Raw genomic sequence first — 18,783 nt, 5'->3', positions numbered from 1 at the left:
TCATTTGTAGAGCCCTATTTATAATAATTTCGTTATCCTTATTGTCAGGAGAGAGAATTTCAATTCTAGACTTTTTTTTTTAAAGACTAACCATCTTTCTGTAGTATGTATTTGGTTTTTTTTTTTCTTTTTAAGTTTAATTTTGTCCAATTTCAACTTTAGTAGGATATTTTTGTTCTTTTTCCTCTTACCATTTGAGTTATTTCTTGATATGACAGTCACTTAATAATGTGGTGTCTACAGTCTACGTGTGTATTAAAAACATAAATGATTAAAATTACAAATTAAGAAATATACCGACAAAAAAATACAATTTTCCAAGTTATTAATTTTGAAAGCATAGTTTGAATATTTGAAAATTGTTGGATTGAAGTCAGATGTTAAGCGTAAAATGGCTGTGAATCTTAGAATGACAACCAAATCAAACGCGTAGGGTGTTTTGGGAGTTGATTCAAGTTGGATCCTTTTATTTGATCAGCATTGCCTAAAAGCTAAATTCCAGCCTGGCAAGCTAACGAGTTTTTGAAGTTTGGGTTGAATTTATTTATTTTCATAAAATAATATTTTTCGATTAATAATTTAAGGTCATTTTGCATATACTATTTTTATGAAATCTAAGATTATTGAAAAATGTTATGACCGTTAAAGTCTTTGTGTTTTTAAATTTTGAATATAAATACTTCTAAAAATAAATACGGATAAAAAAGTGTATGCTCGAAATTTAAAAAATTAGAATATATGTAAAGATTTTTATTAATAATTTTAAAAATATTTTTTAAAAAATTTAGTTTGAATGCTCCACCAATCAAAGTGGACGCCGCAGCCGCTTGAGGCTGCGGCTGCGGCCTCTTATTTCTTTTCTTTTTTTTTTTTTTTTTTTTTGGTTTTTAAATTTATTTTTTGGTTTTTTTCTTTTAAACAAGCATGTTCTTTTCTTTTATTTCAGCCTTTTTTTTCACAACCATGTTTTTTTTTATGTAGGACCGAGTGTTTGCATAGCTGGTGGTAATAGAAATTATAGTTAGAGGTAATGGTGCAATTCAAATCTTTTAATGTTGCAATTCAAATCTTTTAAACTGCATAGCAGCCCAAGCGTCATGGTTCGATCACTAAAGCCAATAGAACAATTATTGCACCCCAACAATCTTCTTTCAAATAATTACACTCCTTGCAATCAATGGAAATCGAACCCATGACCTTGGCTCTGATACCAATTGTAAGACCGAGCGCTTGCCACTTTACCAAAAGCTATAGCTGGTAGTAATGATGCAACTCAAATCTTGTAAACCGCACAACAGCTCAAGCGTCATGGTTCGATCGTTATACCAAGCAGAAACAATTATTGCACTTCAACACTTTATTTAATAAAATAAGATTGGAGATCACATAAAAAAACATGTTATTTCACTAATTTAAAAACGAATAATTTTTCAAAAAATAGATATCTTGTGAGAAGCTCTTACACATCTTAATTTATACTAAAAAAAATCAATCCGGTCCATATTTATCGTGAAAACTAATATTTAAAACATAAAAAATAATATTTTTTCGTGAATTTGGTCATATTGGAAACCCGTCTAACAAAATATCATCTCGTCGGTGCTTTTGTAATTTTGAAAATGGTGGTGAACCGGGCAACTCTTTTTTTCAAAAAAAAATTTTGTTCTAAAAAATATTAGGTAATTTATCTTCCAAAAAATTATAATCTTTTTAATTTTCTAAAAAAAATTATTTAACTTATTTAAATGTGTTTTAGTTATAAAAAATAAATAAATAAAAATGTATGTGTGTTTGTCCATTTTATTTTTTATATTTTATTTTTACTAATAATTTGTTTAATATTTGGAATAATAATAACAATAACTGGATTATTAAAAATTCTTGAAAAAATTAATGAAGGTGTATGTGTCTGTCTAATTTTTTTTTACTAATAATATGATTAATAAAAAAATAACGATGATATTTGGAATAATAATAATTTAAATGTGCAACATTTTAAAATTTTTGCAAAAAAATTCTTGAATTTTGGTTTTTTTTTTAAAAAAAATTATTTATTTATTTAATATGTGTTTTAGTTTTTGAAAAAAATAAAAAAATAATTGTCTATGTGTTTGTCCATTTATTTTTTTAATTTATTTTCACTAATAACATGAAATATAATAATTAATCTTCCTAGTAATTTGAGCAATAGTAATTAGTAAGTATTAATTTTTTGTAAAAAAAATAACGATACATATGCACACTTTCCTTTATATTTTCAAGAATTTTCCAGATTTCAATTATCATATCCAACTATCAAGCATATTACTAGTAAAAATAAATAAAATAAATGGAATGTTCATCTTCCTTTATTTCTTTTGAGAACCAAACCAACACATATTTAGATAATATTTAAAAATTATTTTTTAGAAAAATAAAAAGATTACAATTTTTTATTAAAAAAAATTTGAGAAGTGAGAAGGTTATTTGGCACGTCTCAACACATGAATTTTTTTTTATTTTTATGTTAAAAATATTAGTTTTCAATGTAGATAACTAGATATGAATTGTGTTTATCCATCTCACGGATAAACATCCGTCTTTTCACAAGATATCTATTCTTAATATATGTGACTTCAAAACATAATTTATTAAAAGGAACATGATTGTAAATAATAATTAAAACAAAATAAAACAAAAACAACACAACAAAAAAAATTAAAAAGAAAAAGTTGCAGCCTCAAAGGATTAATCAGTATATCTTAAAAAATCCATTTAATCGGTCGGACCGTTTTAATCGAACAATAACACCGGAAAATATCTTATATAATATAATATAATGAATAAATAATAATATATTTTAAATTTCAAAAACCAAAAATGTATATAAATGGAAAAATATATATTTAATTATTATGATTTAAACTAGATAACTATAAAAATATATTCAAAATATCAATTATAGTTATATATTTTTTTAAATAAATAATTAATTAAAAATATCTAGTATTACTAAAATAAAATTTTTAACGTAGTACAAATTTCAAATAATCATGCATATATAATAAAATATTAAATTTATGATTTTAAAAATTAAAAAATTAAAAAAAATCGAAAAATCTGTTGAATAGGTTAAACTGGTGTTTCAGTTCTTGATCGATCCGATCGGTATTGACTGTTAAAATGATTTTTTTTTGGGTGGAGTGGGGGAGGGTGTTTCGGACCGAACCTGTGACTAGTTCCTGGTCAAACCAGCTGGTCCGGTCCGATCCGGTCCGATTTTGAAACATTGTTTTAAACTCTCGGTTCATGGTGAGTAATACTTTTCAATGTAAAATTTAAACTATAACTTTGAGTACATTTTTTTTAGACGATCTCATAAATTTATATCAATGAACGCATCGGCTCGATCCATATAAAAAATACAAATTAATATTTTTTCATGAATTAGGTCAAATTAGAATTATGTTCAGAAAAGTAACATGTCAAACGATCTAACAAGAGTTTTTCATATATAATTTATTATCTTTTTCCCCCAAATGTATAATGCAAAATAAAATCAAAACCACCAAATATGAGTAACAATTTTATTTTATTTTATTTTTGCTATTTGAGTATGAATCATGAAATTTAGCAATTTTTGGTGGCAAATAGCCAAATATCATGCGATGTGACACACAAGCGAAGAGACCGTGCAGTAAACGAACTTTAAATATTGAGTTTTAAGCTGTTTTATTTAGAGAGAGTTTTTTTTTTAAAGTTATTTAGAGTGAGTTATGTATGCCACAAACTAATTTCTTCTTTAATTATAATTCTAAATTTTAATACATACTCATCACAATCGCATGACCTAGAAGACCATTTCAATTTTCAACTACCCCATCTTCGATATATATAAAAAATAAATCGCCTTAAGAAGGTATCCAAGTTGACGGAGTAGGTTTACGCTTGGTCAGAGATTATGAGTTCGATTTCCATTTTCCCTCGCATAAGACTTTCTTAGTGCGGTTTACTTGACTAGCACGTGGTTTATAGACTATTGCATTAATATGAGAGTTTATCCAGTGTGTATCAAAAGATAGCGGATGTGGGTTCTCACGTCATAAAAAATAATTAATATATATATATAGTTTTGATATGATGTCCACCCACCGTGCCAACAATTGAGGTGACAGTACTTGATATAGCCAAAAATCACTTGTATATGACACGTTGCTTCCGCAAAGTCCGGAGTATCAACGGATCCTTTTATGTTCTCGGTGGAGATCTTCAGTGGGTTGTTCCTACGTCACAAAACAAAGTCAGAGGAGCCGGGAGGGTTTCCGGCGAAGGCACTCCGACGCTCAAGTCAGTTATTACTCAAGGAATAATAATCGAGAGTAAAACATTATAGTGCTAAAGAAAGTCAGTACCTTAATAATTAGATGAATTGAGCTATTTATAGATATCCGAAGAGTTTCACGGGCTTGAGCCTCTTATGAGCTTTTGTAGAATTCAGGGCCTGCTTGAATTAAATATATATAATATTTAAGTAAGCTTGGGCCTTAAAAATATTTGGACTGGACCTTCATGATTGGGCTCAGGCTCAGTTGATTTTTTAGGTGTAACCCATCATAGGCCCCCCACTCTCGGGCATGTCGCATGTGTGGAGAGGTCCGAGAGTAGAATTTTTACCGAAGTATTGCCAGAATTTAGTTGCCGAGAACGAATATTTTTCACCACTGCGAAAATTACGGGGATCGACCTGCCCGGTCAGGTCGCGGGGATCAAAATCCTTGCAGAATAATAATAATCACCATGTAATTGGATATAATTAATTGTAGAATCCGAGTAGAACTCTATCAATTACTGTCATTATAAATTCAGCCCCGCAGTATAGTTTTCATCACAACTTACTAACTCAATTTGATTGTTAAATTTTTGGTGCAGTGTTTGCTAGGTCGCGGGCCAACCATCGTTCCAGAAGATATAATTTAGGGGAGGCATATGGCAGGTATCAACCATATCCTATCTCCGAATATAATATTGAGATGCATGTTTGTTTGAAAATCTGGTTTCTCGCCTCCTCTCTATATTGCAACGTGAAAGTGGGAATATATTGTGTATGTATTGTGTGTAAATTCATATCTATCCAATTCTCCACCATCTCCAAAGGCCTTGTTGTGTAAACCCAAAAATTACGGCGATAGCGGTTAGGAGTCCGACAAGCGGCGTCAGATGGTGCACGGCGGTTTGGGGCATATCCAGAGGAGAGGCGGCGGCGAGTGGAGAAGACGCATTCGGTGGCGGATCTGGAAAAGAGCCAGTCACGGCAGGCAAGCTTGGAGAGGAAAAAGGCACACGGCAGCCGAGCTTGGAGAGGAGGGAATTCGGCAGCACGAACGGATCGTGAAGAGGGTGGCTACACGAGATCGTTGCAGAATTTCAAGCGACGGCGAGTAAATCCCGAGAAGAGATAGGCGGCGTGCGGTTGCAGGGCTGGAGGAGACACAGCGGCATCTGGTGGTGAAGGGAGATGGTTTGCCGACAGCTGCATTCCTGGATTGAACTAGAGCTCCGACCACGGCTGTCGGCGATGGGCGACAAGGGGAGGGGTAAAGATGCGGTGGCGACGGGTCTTTGGGCCGTGAGAGATGGATAAATATATGAATATACACACTTATTCATATACATATATATTCTTATTCTTTGCCAATATATACGTATTATTTATTATTATGTGAATGTGTGACAATATATATATTTTAACTATGTGTTTTTTTTTTATCTTTAGTCAAATATTTAAAATATTATGACTTGATTAATTGTTTGCGTGAAAGTTGTAGAATAATGAAGTATATCTATATATATATATATATTTTAAAATATGTACATATTTTTGCAGGGTGTCCATCTCGGGATAAGATATTATCCTTGTTGATGGCAAATCGAAGTAACGATCTATCTCCGCACACGGAGTCTAGTGACAATATTAATTGTGATGATTGTGTATCACCTTTGAGTGATTTAGACGCCCCTTTTCCACGTGATCCGGAGAGTCCAACTCCTTTAAAAATTGTTAGTGAACCTGACTATTGTGAGAGGAGTAGATCTGGAGGTTTATCGGAGGGGGTTGACGAGTGTGTATTGGGAAATTCAAAAATTTCAAACTCATGCGAGAAACTTGAATTATTGATAAAAACATATTATGAAAATTCCGAAAAAAAAACATTCTTGTCAGTACCCTCCCGCGGGATATTTCACCGTTTACTTGGAGTATTTTAATTACGGGTTTTTGGTTCCTCCTAATGTCATTCTGATAGAAATTGTTTGTAGGCTTGGTGTGAGTTTTAGTCAGTTGACCCCAGGAGCTATCCTTGTATTTTCATGTTTTCTCTGTAGAATGAGCGAAATTCAATTGATTCCGACTGCGGAGCTATTTTTCTCGCTCTTCGTGGTGCGTCGTTCCATGCCCCACTCCTATATTTATTTTCAACCTCGCGTGGATTGTAAATTTTTGTCCCGTTTTTCGTCTCCAAAGAGTGCGTGGAGATCAGAGTTTTTTTACATCTGGGATTATGGTAGGGGGGTTCCCACGAGTTGGAGTACGGGGCCTAGAAAAATCATAATTGGGAAAACTCACCGCACTTTGCAGCTTGACTGTCGATCCTTATGTCTTTTCGATGAAATAGTCGTTCCTAGGAGTTTGGTGTCTATCGGTAATGCTTTGATAATTGCGTCTGCTTGGGATTCTCCTACTCGTGTTAATTTAAAATGCATTAATTTATTCATTGATCTTTCTCTCGTTTCTCTCTGTTTTTTTTTTGTAGGTGACAAAATAAGTTTGGCAGAGGTTCGCGCTTGCATAGAGAAAAACGAGAAGACTTCGTCAAATATGTCGAGAAAAGAGTCACCAATGGATCGGGGTAATCATAATTCCCAAGGGATTCCAAGGATGAGGAATTCTCCCGGGCCATCCGATCGTGTCAATCGTTCTGGTCCTCCATCTAAAAATATTGACGCTCGTGACAGAAGGAATGGTGGTAAAAGAAATGATGATGACCGTGATAACCGTATTAGGGTTCCTGATAATGGTAGAATAAATCCAAAAAGAAGACGTGATGATGAACAAACAGTTCCTCCCGAAACTCGTGAAGGTTGCCACTTGTTCTTGGAGGGTGTGAATCATAGAAATAATGCTGGCTCTTTTTGGGATTTGAAGGACCCGAAGATTGGTTGGAGAACCGGATCTAATCTCATTGGAGATCATGATAGGTTGCATCTATTGTCTCAGCCTACCGAAATATTAACTCGTTCTCTTGCTTTGGCCGCCTTCCAAGTATATTATTATATGTTTGTTACTTGTTATGATTTTTATGTAGTAAATAATATTCTTTATCTATGGGTGTTTGCAGATTTTATCGCTTGCCCATACTTTTCAATTTCGAGAAGAGAGATCCCGAAATTCCGATAAAAGATTGGATGAAGAAGTGGCGTCATTAAGGGGAGAGTGCAAAAGACTCGGCGAGGAAGGTGCTAAGGCCCGAGATGATTTTCTCCAGTCGCAAAAGGAGCTTGAAGAGAAATCCAAAAAGTATGATGCAATGTGTAAGGATATGGAGCTACTTAGGGGAAAATATTCCCATGAATCGGAGACCGGTGAGATTTTTCTCAGTTCGTCAATAGGCAAAAATCTCTTGCGAAGTATCGGAGAAAAAGCAATTGAAGGCTATCGAGCATCCACAGCTTTTAGAGATGAAGTGATTCAACGGGAGATTGTTATTCATGATGAAGTTGTCGTGGATTGTCGCAAAGAACTACGGGATACTAAACTAGTTCCGGAGGAAATTATTATGATGATTCATCCTAAAATTCCGGAGCCTAGTACTGCAAGAGTTGAGGATGACTCGGATCCTCCCTTAGGAGATTTATTGGGAGGTCTGGGTGATGAAGAGATGATCGAAGCTTTGCGTTGGAATTTTTAGCTTATACAATCAATAATGACGGTGTGTGTCGAAGCTACATGGAGACTACTCTTTGGAGCCGTGGAGCATTTTAGCTTTATTATTTCTTGCCACTTTTGGGCAAATTTTTTTTTTGTAACAAATTCAAAGTCATAGACTTTGTTTGTTCTTTTTGAGTAAGTAAGTAGTTGGTGGAGGAGCAAAATAAAAACAATAATTCTTTTTATATATATATATATATATATTCATATATATTCAATTTTGTCGATTATCATATCTCTTTTGCATTTTGAATTTGCTATTGCATACTTGTTTGATGAATAAAATACTATCGCTTTAATATTGGAGTACTTGGGAGGGGATCAGTCTCCCAAGATTTTGTCTCATAGGGAAGTCCTAAACCCACTTAGTACGTGGTGAGGTATCACGGGACTTGTAATATTATTATTTCATCTTGACCTCTTACAACGTCATAATTTCAAATGTCCTGGCCAAGCCTCTTATTGTTGGGAATTTTTTGTATGATTGCTAGGGTCTATGACGTTTACATCGTAAGTAAGCGTTAGTATAGGAGATGAGATATGATAAGCTTTCGAAAAAGTAATCTGCTTTTATAACAAAATAATCATATTAGTTGAAAACTACATGACAAAATTGTAATAGCAAAACATAAAGAAAATATGCTAGTAACAAAAAAGGTAAATATAGCCTAATATTGGATAGAGTTGCAGTTTATGCATAAAACTTCTTCAAGTTGGCCACGTTCCAAGGTCTGGAAAGTATTCTTCCATCTGAATGTTGGAGGCGATATGTTCCCATCTTCACTATCTCAATTACTTTGTATGGGTCTTCCCATTTAGGATCTAGCTTGCCAACGGACTTCAAGATGTCAGATTTCCTTAATACAAGGTCTCCAACTTGGAAAGACCTTGACTTGAATCTATCATTGTATGCTTTAGTCATACAAGCTCGATTCGGCTCGTGTCGAAGCTTCATCTCTCAATTCATCCACCAAGTCCAATGAAATTCGAAGGGCTTGGTCATTTCCAGATGAAGTGTATTGTTTCACTCGCCATGATTGCTCTCCAATTTTGGCAGGAGCCACAACTTTCGCTCCGTAGGCCAAGTTGAAAGGAGATTCTCCAGTTGAAGAGCGTGGAGTGGTTCGATATGCCCATAGAACACTTGGCAACTCATCTACCCATTTCCCTTTGGCATTGCCTAGGCGTGTTTTGAGGTGCTGTAGAATGGTTCGGTTGGTGACCTCGGTTTGCCCATTCACTTGAGGATTCCCGACAGAAGTAAAAAAATGCTTGATGGAAAGTCCTTTGCACCAATCTTTTATTTTCGCTCCAGAGAACTGAGTTCCATTGTCTGAAACCAAGGTTTGAGGAATGCCAAATCTGCATACTATATTTTTCCATAAGAAATTGATTACATCTTTTTTGGATATTTTGGCCAATGGTTCAGCTTCGACCCATTTGGTAAAATAATCCACAGCAACTATCAGAAATTTTCTTTGTCTGGTAGCAGGAGGAAAATGACCTACCAAATCCATTCTCTATTGAGCAAAAGGTAAAGGACTCTCTAGGGGCTGCAAGATTGTAGCCGGCTGGTGATGGAAGTTAGCATGCTCCTGACATGCATGACAATGCTTCGCTAACTCGATAGCGTCTTGCTTCATCGTTGGCCAAAAGTATCCTTGGCGTAGTGCTTTCCCTGCGAGAGCTCTGCCAGCTAAGTGATTTCCGCATATTCCTTCATGAATTTCACGGAGCACATAGTTTCCTTTGGCTGACATTAGACACTTTAGGTAAGGTGAAGAGAAACCTCTTTTATACAGTTCTCCGTCAATGATCGTGAACCGAGCGGCTCGCACTCTAAGTTTTCGAGCTTCGACTTGGTTAGCAGGTAGTTTATTCTGCCTCAAATAGTCGATTATTTCATCTTTCCAACTAGGTTCTTTGCTGTCAGCACAGAAGATTGTAACATCACTTCCATCAGTTTTTTCCTTGCCATATGTTAGGAATGTAATTTTTCTATTATCAATGTTGGCCAAGGAGCTTGCTAACTTGGCGAGACGATCTGCTGACTTATTTTCCACTCTAGGTATCTGCTTTACATCGTAGCTATCTAAACACGAGAGAAGCTCATTCACTTGAGTGAGGTATTCGAGCATTTTATCTTCCTTCGCTTCATAATTTCCATTAACCTGACTGACGATAAGTTGGGAGTCACTGTGTATCATTAGTCTTTTTGCTCTGACCGACAGGGCCAATTTAATTCCCATGATTAAAGCTTCATATTCTGCCTCATTATTCGTTGCAGGGAATAGAAATTTGAAGGCATATTGAAATTTATCTCCCTGTGGGCTCTCCACAACTATACCTGCACCGCTTCCTGTAGAGGTTGATGACCCGTTGACATAAACCATCCATGTCTGGGTGGAGCTTTCTTCTTGATTTACTGTCATCTCTACTAGAAAATCAGCCAGAATTTGTTCTTTAATCGCTGGACGCGGGCGATATTCAATTCCATATTGTCTCAATTCGACAGCCCACTTAACCATTCTTCCTGATGCTTCAGGACTTGTAATAATTTGTTTGAGAGGATGATTGGTGAGTACAATTATTGGATGAGACTGAAAGTAAGGACGTAGTTTTCTTGCTGCAGTTACCAAAGCCAGTGCCAGTTTTTTGATCTTTGTATATTTTAATTCTGCTCCGTGTAAAGTTAATTCGGCTGATATAGTACACTGGTTTGTGCTCACGTCCTACTTTAGATACCAATACTGCACTTACTGCCTCCGCAGATATTGCTAGATAAATCAGCAGGGTGTCACCCTCCTTTGGCTTTACCAACAACTGCGGAGAGGTCAGATGTCTTTTCAACTCGTCAAATGCTTGCTGACACTCTTCTGTCCATCGAAAACTTTTTCCACTCCTCAACAGTTTGAAGAATGGTAACCCCTTGTCTGCAGATCTTGAAATAAACTGGTTGAGGGCAGCCAAACGTCCTGTTAATTCCTGGATGCCTTTCACACTTTTCGGAGGATTCATGTTCAAAATTGATTTAATTTTTTCAAGGTTAGCCTCTATTCCTCGTTCTGACACCATGTAACCAAGGAATTTGCCTCCTCGTACACCAAAAGTGCATTTGTCTGGATTGAGCTTCATCCTGTATTTTCTGAGTATACTGAAGCATTTCCAAAGATCTTTCAAGTGATTAGATGCTTGGGTATTTTTGACGAGCATGTCGTCTATATAAACTTCCATTTTATGTTCGATCAAGCGTTCAAACATGGTATTTACCAGATGTTGATAGGTAGCTCCAGCATTCTTCAGCCCAAACGGCATAACATCATAGCAATAAATCCCCCTATCGGTTATGAAACTTGATTTTTCTTGGTCTTCTGGTGCTAGACCAATCTGATTGTATCCTTTATACACATCAAGGAAAGTGAGCAGCTCGCATCCTGTTGTAGAATCGACTAACAAGTCAATTCGAGGGAGTGAAAACGGATCTTTGGGGCATGCTTTATTGAGATCAGTGAAATCTATACACAAACGCCATTTTCCTCCAGGTTTTGGTACTAAGACAATATTTGCAAGCCAATCTGGGTATGTAACTGGCCTGATGTATCTTGCTGCTAAGAGTTTTTCCACTTCAGCGGCTATATGCCGATTTTTCTCTGGGTCAAATGCTCTTTTCTTTTGCTTCACCGGTCTCATTTTCGGATCAACACGGAGGTGATGGAGCGCATATTCATGAGGTATTCCGGGCAGAGGCTCATCACCCTAAGCAAACACGTCCAAATTGCTACCAAGAAAATTTTTCAGCTTCTCTTCCAATTCAGGAGGTAATTCGGTCCCGATTTTCAGTTTCTTCTTGGGATCATCTGGAACAATTTCTATGTGCTTTAGAGTTTCGGTTGCTGTTATTCTTTCTTTGCTCTCAGCTTCCTCATCCACCAAATGTATCCCGTTTTCACGAAAAATTTTTCCTGGTCTTGGGGCTCTTTCCTCACTAAAAACTTGTCTTTTACGATTTTCTGATGAACCCCGTAGTATTACCGTATGACACTCTCTGGCTAGACGATGGTCACTAATGGCTTCTCCTACTCCACCTGGAGTCGAAAACTTCAACTTCATATGATAGGTCGATCCGATGGCTTGGAATATATTGAGACTTGGTCGTCCCAATATCACGTTTTACGCAGATGAAGCCTTTACTACAAAGAATTTCACCATCTTAGTAGATCGTTTGGGGTAAGAACCCAAGGAAAAAGGAAGCGTTACTTCTCCCAAAGCTTCAAATATTTCTTCGAAATATCAGACTAATGGAGTGTTGACTGGAGTTAACTATGCATTACTAATACCCAACTTCACGAACGCGTCATGAAAAATTATGTCGGCCGAACTTCCTGAATCCACTAGAATTTTCTTCACCCAAAAATTGGAGATTGTGGTTGAAATGATTAAAGCATCATTATGGGTACCCCGAGGGTTCTCCAGATCTTTGTCACTGAATGATAATCCATCTTGGATGGTTCCAATTTCATATGTCGACAAGGATGTGGGGCTAAATAAATTGTTGGTTCCTTTTGCTGCCTGCAGAATAGCTTTTCTTGCATTATTCGAGTCGGCACAAGCAGGCCCCCAGTGATTACGGAGATTACCCCTCCCGAGGGCAAATTTTCATCAGCTCATTCATGTTGTTTCCCAGTTTCATCATGGCGCTTTTGATAGTCACGTTTTGGTTCTTCGTCTCGAAGCCTGTCATCTCATTTCTCATCGTGGGATTTTTCCACAAAATTCCCCAAGAGTCCGCGCTTTATGAGTTTTTCAATTTTTGCTCGCAAACTGAAGCAATCTTTTGTAGTATGACCTTTATCTTTATGAAAATGACAGTACTTGTCCGAACGTTGGCGCTTTGGATTATTCTGCATTGGGCAAGGGGGACGCAACAATCCTTGTTTTTCAGCCACTACCAGTATATCGGTCAGACGTGCATTGAGGGGTATATTTTGGAGGCGGGGCTCTGTGTTGTTCGCTTCTCGTCTCGCTTTCTAATATCTTGTTTATCTTTTTCTCTCTTTATTTTATTCAAGTAGTGTGGCTCTACAGATTCTTCAACCCGTATGTATTTTTCAGCTCTTTCCAGTAATTCCTCTAGGTTTTTGGGCGGCCTTCCTGCTATTGATTCCTTGAACTTTTGATGGCGCAAGTTTTGCTGCATTATTCCAGCTAACAAATCATGGTTTATGTGTAAGACTTCATGAACCGCGTGAGTAAACCGCCGAACATAGTCCCTCAAACTTTCCCCTTCTTTCTGAATGATTGTGAACAGATACACTGCTGTTTTCGGGTATTTCTTGTTAATTGAGAATTGCTACATGAAGCAGTCAGTAAGTTGCTCCAAATTGGCAATAGATCCAGAGGGTAGCTTATTGAACCATGTGAGGGCTCTTCCTGATAATGTTGTTTGGAAAATTTTACAGTAAGCAGCATCCGTAATGTCATATAAATCCGCTTTCGCGTAAAACTTGTCAATATGGTCTTGGGGATCACTCGTTCCATCGAACTCAAGTAAGCTGGGGATTTTGACCCCCTTTGGTAGCGCTTCAGATAGGATGTCATCAGTGAAAGGGTTTCGACGTGATGGCAAAATTGCTGACGAATTCTCTCCAGTTACATGCATGCGAGATCCATCCTTTGGATTAGTGGTTTTGTTTTCGCAGAGGTGTCATGAACTGTGTGAACACTTGCTTCACCGTCTTTTTGAGTAATATTTTTCTTGGTCCTCACTTGATCTTTATCATTCACTTTAGACTTATCTTTATTTGGATCTTCGTCATTAGGGTCAAGAGATGATGAGCCTTCAGTCTGAGCCTTTTTCTTGGTGCTTTTGCGCTTACGGGTTTCCAGATACTGAGCAACTGCATCTTTTGCTGCGAGCGCTGCTGTGTTTTCCATTAGCGTAGTCAAGTCTTCACGGGTGAGAGTAATACTCGACGGTGCGTTTCCATTGTTATTATTTTCTTGAGACATTTTTGAAGTAATATGTGCTCTCAATGACGTAGTGAACAGTTTCCCACAGATGGCGCCAAGCTGATGTAGCCAAAAATCACTTGTATATGACACGTTGCTTCCGCAAAGTCTGGAGTATCAACGGATCCTTGTATGTTCCCGGTGGAGATCTTCAGTGGGTTATTCCTACGTCACAAAACAAAGTCAGAGGAGCCGGGAGGGTTCCCGACAAAGGCACTCCGACGCTCAAGTCAGTTATTACTCAAGGAATAATAATCGAGAGTAAAGCGTTATAGTGCTAAAGAAAGTCAGTACCTTAATAATGAGGTGACTTGAGCTATTTATAGATATCCGAAGAGTTTCACGGGCTTGAGCCTCTTATGGGCCTTTGTAGAATTCAGGGTCTGCTTGAATTAAATATATATAATATTTAAATAAGCTTGGGCCTTAAAAATATTTGGACTGGACCTTCATGATTGGGCTCAGGCCCAGTTGATTTTTTAGGTGTAACCCATCAGTACTCAACTATTGAACTTACAATTTATCACATCCAATATATGAGTGCTACATCATTGATGAGTATGGTGAGTGAGCAGCATATCAAAATTATATATATATATATATATTTATGCGCAATAATTTTTTTAAAAATAATATTTTTCCCGCCAAATTTATAAACCATAAAAAGAAATAATTTTAGAAATTAATTTCATTCACATGTCAGATTTAAAATTAAGTTCAAAACTTTTTAAATTCTTGAGGACCCTGAAAATATAAAATGCATTTAAATGTTTGCAATGATTATGACATTTAATAAATTTTCACTTTGTTTTTCAGTTTGGGAGTTATATTTACATTCTATTTTTTTTTTGCACTTTAATTATGAATAAATTTACACTCCAGTGAAGTATATATAATTCAAATAAAATATAAATATCAACTCTCTTTTAGTTTCTCTATTTTTTCATGTAATCATATCAAGTACTTCCTTGTTATTAATATCACTAATTGATTTATTTTAGAAAAATGATAATATTCCTCATCATTTCTTATATTTATTGTAATGTATTGATTTTGAAATAGCATTAAACAAAAAATATTAATACATTTGCAAATATAGTTGAAGTAATAAATTTGTTAATAAATAATTACAAATTATACAATAAATAAAATATATTTGAATAAATAATTACTAACTTTACAATAAATTAGGCTACTAGTTACAAAATTTTGCAATTCATTAAATAAATAAATATTGAAATAAAAAAATAATTATTTAAAAATAAAAAAAATATCTTAAAATTTGCTACAATATATATTGTAAAGGAAAAATTACTAAAAACATTAATAATATGTTACGGAAAAAAAGTTAGAAATCACTATTTTAATTAAATTGTTTGTCGACATATTTACGAGAAATTTCTCAAGTTAGGAAAAAAATAAATTTACCTTAATTATTTTCAGTAAGCATATTATAAGGCCGGCTCATGAATCAATATCTATGAAAAAGATCGACCCGATAGATATCTTGAGTGAAAAAAATACTTTTGACATTAAAAAAGTCGTATCTGTACTCTAAGACGATCTCACAAATCTATATCGACCCGTCCATACCCAAAGTGAGAAATAAATTTTTTGCATAAAGAAGAATAGTGCTAAACGTGCATCCTTTATATCATACATCTATACATAGATAAATTATATCGTGATATTGTGGTATTATATGACATGATTTTCTATTCAATATATCACGTTAGAAAGTAATATTTTTGCATGGATCAGATCGAACATGAGATACGTATTAAAAAAATTAACTCGTAAAATGATCTCATAAGCTACCAATATTTTAAAATTTAAATATATTCATTACATTATATCAATAATTTTAAACAATTATTTAAACCCTCATATTTATTAATTTTGATAATTAGTTATATAAAATTACATATCACGCATTGCACAGTAATATACTATTACCATTTAATAAATAACTTGCACCCTAAAATAACCACATATTGGTGTTTAGAATCCTAGGCTCCATTCGGATATGTACTTTAAAAACTTTTTTAGTGTTTTATAAGTGAAAAATACTTAAAGTGTGTATTTGGGCAAGATCATTGTAAAATATTTTTGAAAAATATTTTTTAAAAAGTGTTATTCAAGTATAATTTTTTTAAAAACAAATATCAGATGTTTTTAGATGTGTTTAGAATATAATGAACTATGGAACGCAAGGAAACAACGTTACTTTTGAAATGTTAAATTATTTATTCTTAAAATAACTTTTAAAAAAATTTATAAAAAGTTTTAAAACACACTTTTATAAAAATATTTTATAAGTACTTATCCAAACGGAGCCTTAATATAATTCCGTGAAATCAATATTCACACCCTGCTTTGTCATTATTTATTTTAATTTTCTTTTTAATCTTATATTATATCCACCAAAAACGGGGGAAAAACTTGAGAAACTACGTCATATTTTTTAATTATTGAAAAAAATATATTTTTTGAAAATTAATTAGTTATTTATTTTCTGCAGTTAATGACACAGCCTACAAAATTAATTTTTTTTTTTAAAAAAAAAGACTACACATACATATGATGACTAGTGATTGATAAATTCCGGATCCAGTGTTGTTATACAAAGGAACCTTATATTATTTATAAGTAATTTGTAATCACAAGTTCACAACTCACAAATAATATAGACAAAAACTCTTATGAGACAGTCTCAATATTTATTTTTTTGGAGACAGCTCTCTTATATGAATTATCTATTAAAAAATATTACATTTTATGCCAAAAATATTACTTATTATTATAAATATGGGTAGAGTTGACCAGTCTCACGGATGAGACCATCTCACGGAAGTGTTACTCAATAATATAATAAAATCTCCTAAAAATATTGAATAAAAAAAATCAAATTTTACTTATTCTCTAAGTTAATGATTTTGATTACCATAAAGCTCACCAAATCCATTTCAAAAGTTGGACCGCCGCCGGCGTGTTAAGAAAAACTTATCAATATTTAAGATTATATATTTATTTATTTTCAAATGGAAATTTATTTAAATTTTTAAAACGTGCACAAACAAGCAAAATGTGCAAAAGATTTCTTGTATGAAACGTTTGCCTAACTAATAGAAGAGCCTTAATTTTCCGTTCCAACTATGCGGAATTATATATATATATATATATATATATATATATATATATATATATATATGAGTAATTTTCAGCTGTCCAATCATTCCTGCCCAACTCGTTCCCGATCACTAAAACCCATTACCGGGTTTTAGTTGTTTTTTTTAAAAAAAATTCGTACCACTAAAAACCACTACCGGGTTTTAGTTGTTCGGAACGAGTTGAGCATCATTGGTTGGGCAGCTGAAAATTTATATATATATATATATATATATATATATATATATATAATATTTTTCACTGGTTCCAATATAATCAAGTTCCAATATAATCAAATACCTATATTTAATCTGTTAAAAAAAAAAACCTATATTTAATAATATGTTATAAATTTAATGAGAAAAGAGAAGGGAAAAGTGAGAGAAAAGTGAGTTTTGAGAATGAAATAGAAGTATTTCATTGATAAGTGAGAACTCCTATTTATAGGATAACTACAAGATACTGTTGTGAAAAAGTAAAAATTTACGGTAAAAAGTAAAAACTCAAAAACTCAAAATTTATCAAATTCTACACTTTATAAAATTTTTCTCTCTTCACAATTGTGTTTTTCTACACAAATGGAGAGACCTATTTATAGATCTCAATTGGAGATTAGTCAAAAATTAATACATCATTAATTACATCATCACACACTAATTTTCAATATTTTGCAACTCAATTTTCAACTTTCAACCTTCAACATTCAACAATAAATAATAATATATATTTATATATATTTTCAACACTCCCCCTTGTGATGATGATCATGATAGAATGACTATCTCCATTACGTGTTGTATACTGCCTCGTTAAAAACCTTACTAGGAAAAACCCATTGGGACAAAAACCATAGTAAGGAAAAAAGAGTGCAGCCACGTAAACTCCCCCTGATGTCAACATGAATGATTCTTCACATATTTCGTAGATTGCGCATCCCAATATTATAAATGTGTTTTCTGAATATCGCCGTGGGAAGTGCCTTTGTGAAGAGATCGGATGAGTTCTCACTTGATTGAATGTAACAGATATCAATATCTTTATTCTTCTCCAGCTCTTGAGTGTATGCAAAGAATTTAGGAGGAATATGTTTAGTTCTGTCACTTTTGATGTATCCTTCTTTCATTTGGGCAACACATGCGGCATTATCTTCATACAGTGTGATTGGATTCTTGTCCACTGATAATCCGCAAGAAGTTTGGATATGCCGAGTCATTGATTTAAGCCAGACACATTCACGGCTTGCTTCATGTAGTGCAATAATCTCGGCATGATTTGATGAAGTTGTAACAAGTGTTTGTTTCTGTGATCGCCAAGAGATTGCAGTGCCTCCACGAGTAAATACATATCCGGTTTGGGAACGTGCCTTATGTGGATCAGATAAGTATCCAGCATCAGCATAACCAATTATTCTCTGATTTGTATCTTTTGGATACAAAAGTCCCAAATCCGTCGTTCCTCGTAAATAACGGAATATATGTTTAATTCCGTTCCAGTGCCTCTTCGTTGGACATGAACTGAATCTTGCCAATAAATTTACTGCAAAAGATATGTCTGGTCTAGTGCAATTTGCAAGATACATAAGGGCACCAATGGCACTTAGATATGGTACTTCAGGACCAAGAACAACTTCATCATCTTCACAT

The 18,783-nt window shown here is 34.4% G+C and overlaps 1 protein-coding gene across 1 annotated transcript; it reads right to left on the bottom strand.

The window, feature by feature from the left end:
• Window positions 1–9,483: 9,483 nt before the first annotated feature.
• Window positions 9,484–10,491, bottom strand: LOC140878714 (uncharacterized). The gene has a single exon (XM_073282327.1). The coding sequence runs from the start codon at window positions 10,489–10,491 to the stop codon at window positions 9,484–9,486; it is 1,008 nt and encodes a 335-aa protein (XP_073138428.1).
• Window positions 10,492–18,783: the final 8,292 nt, after the last annotated feature.

Source organism: Henckelia pumila, chromosome 2 (genome assembly GCF_033568475.1).
Source record: "Henckelia pumila isolate YLH828 chromosome 2, ASM3356847v2, whole genome shotgun sequence".
NCBI classification, from domain to species: Eukaryota; Viridiplantae; Streptophyta; class Magnoliopsida; order Lamiales; family Gesneriaceae; genus Henckelia; species Henckelia pumila.
The sequence above is the reverse complement of the archived record's forward strand: the minus strand, read 5'-3'. Positions and strand labels throughout refer to the sequence as shown.

What these genes read in the sequence shown, in the direction of transcription:
- LOC140878714 (XM_073282327.1), bottom strand. Translation starts at nt 10,491, where the DNA reads ATGGTTAAGTGGGCTGTCGAATTGAGACAATATGGAATTGAATATCGC.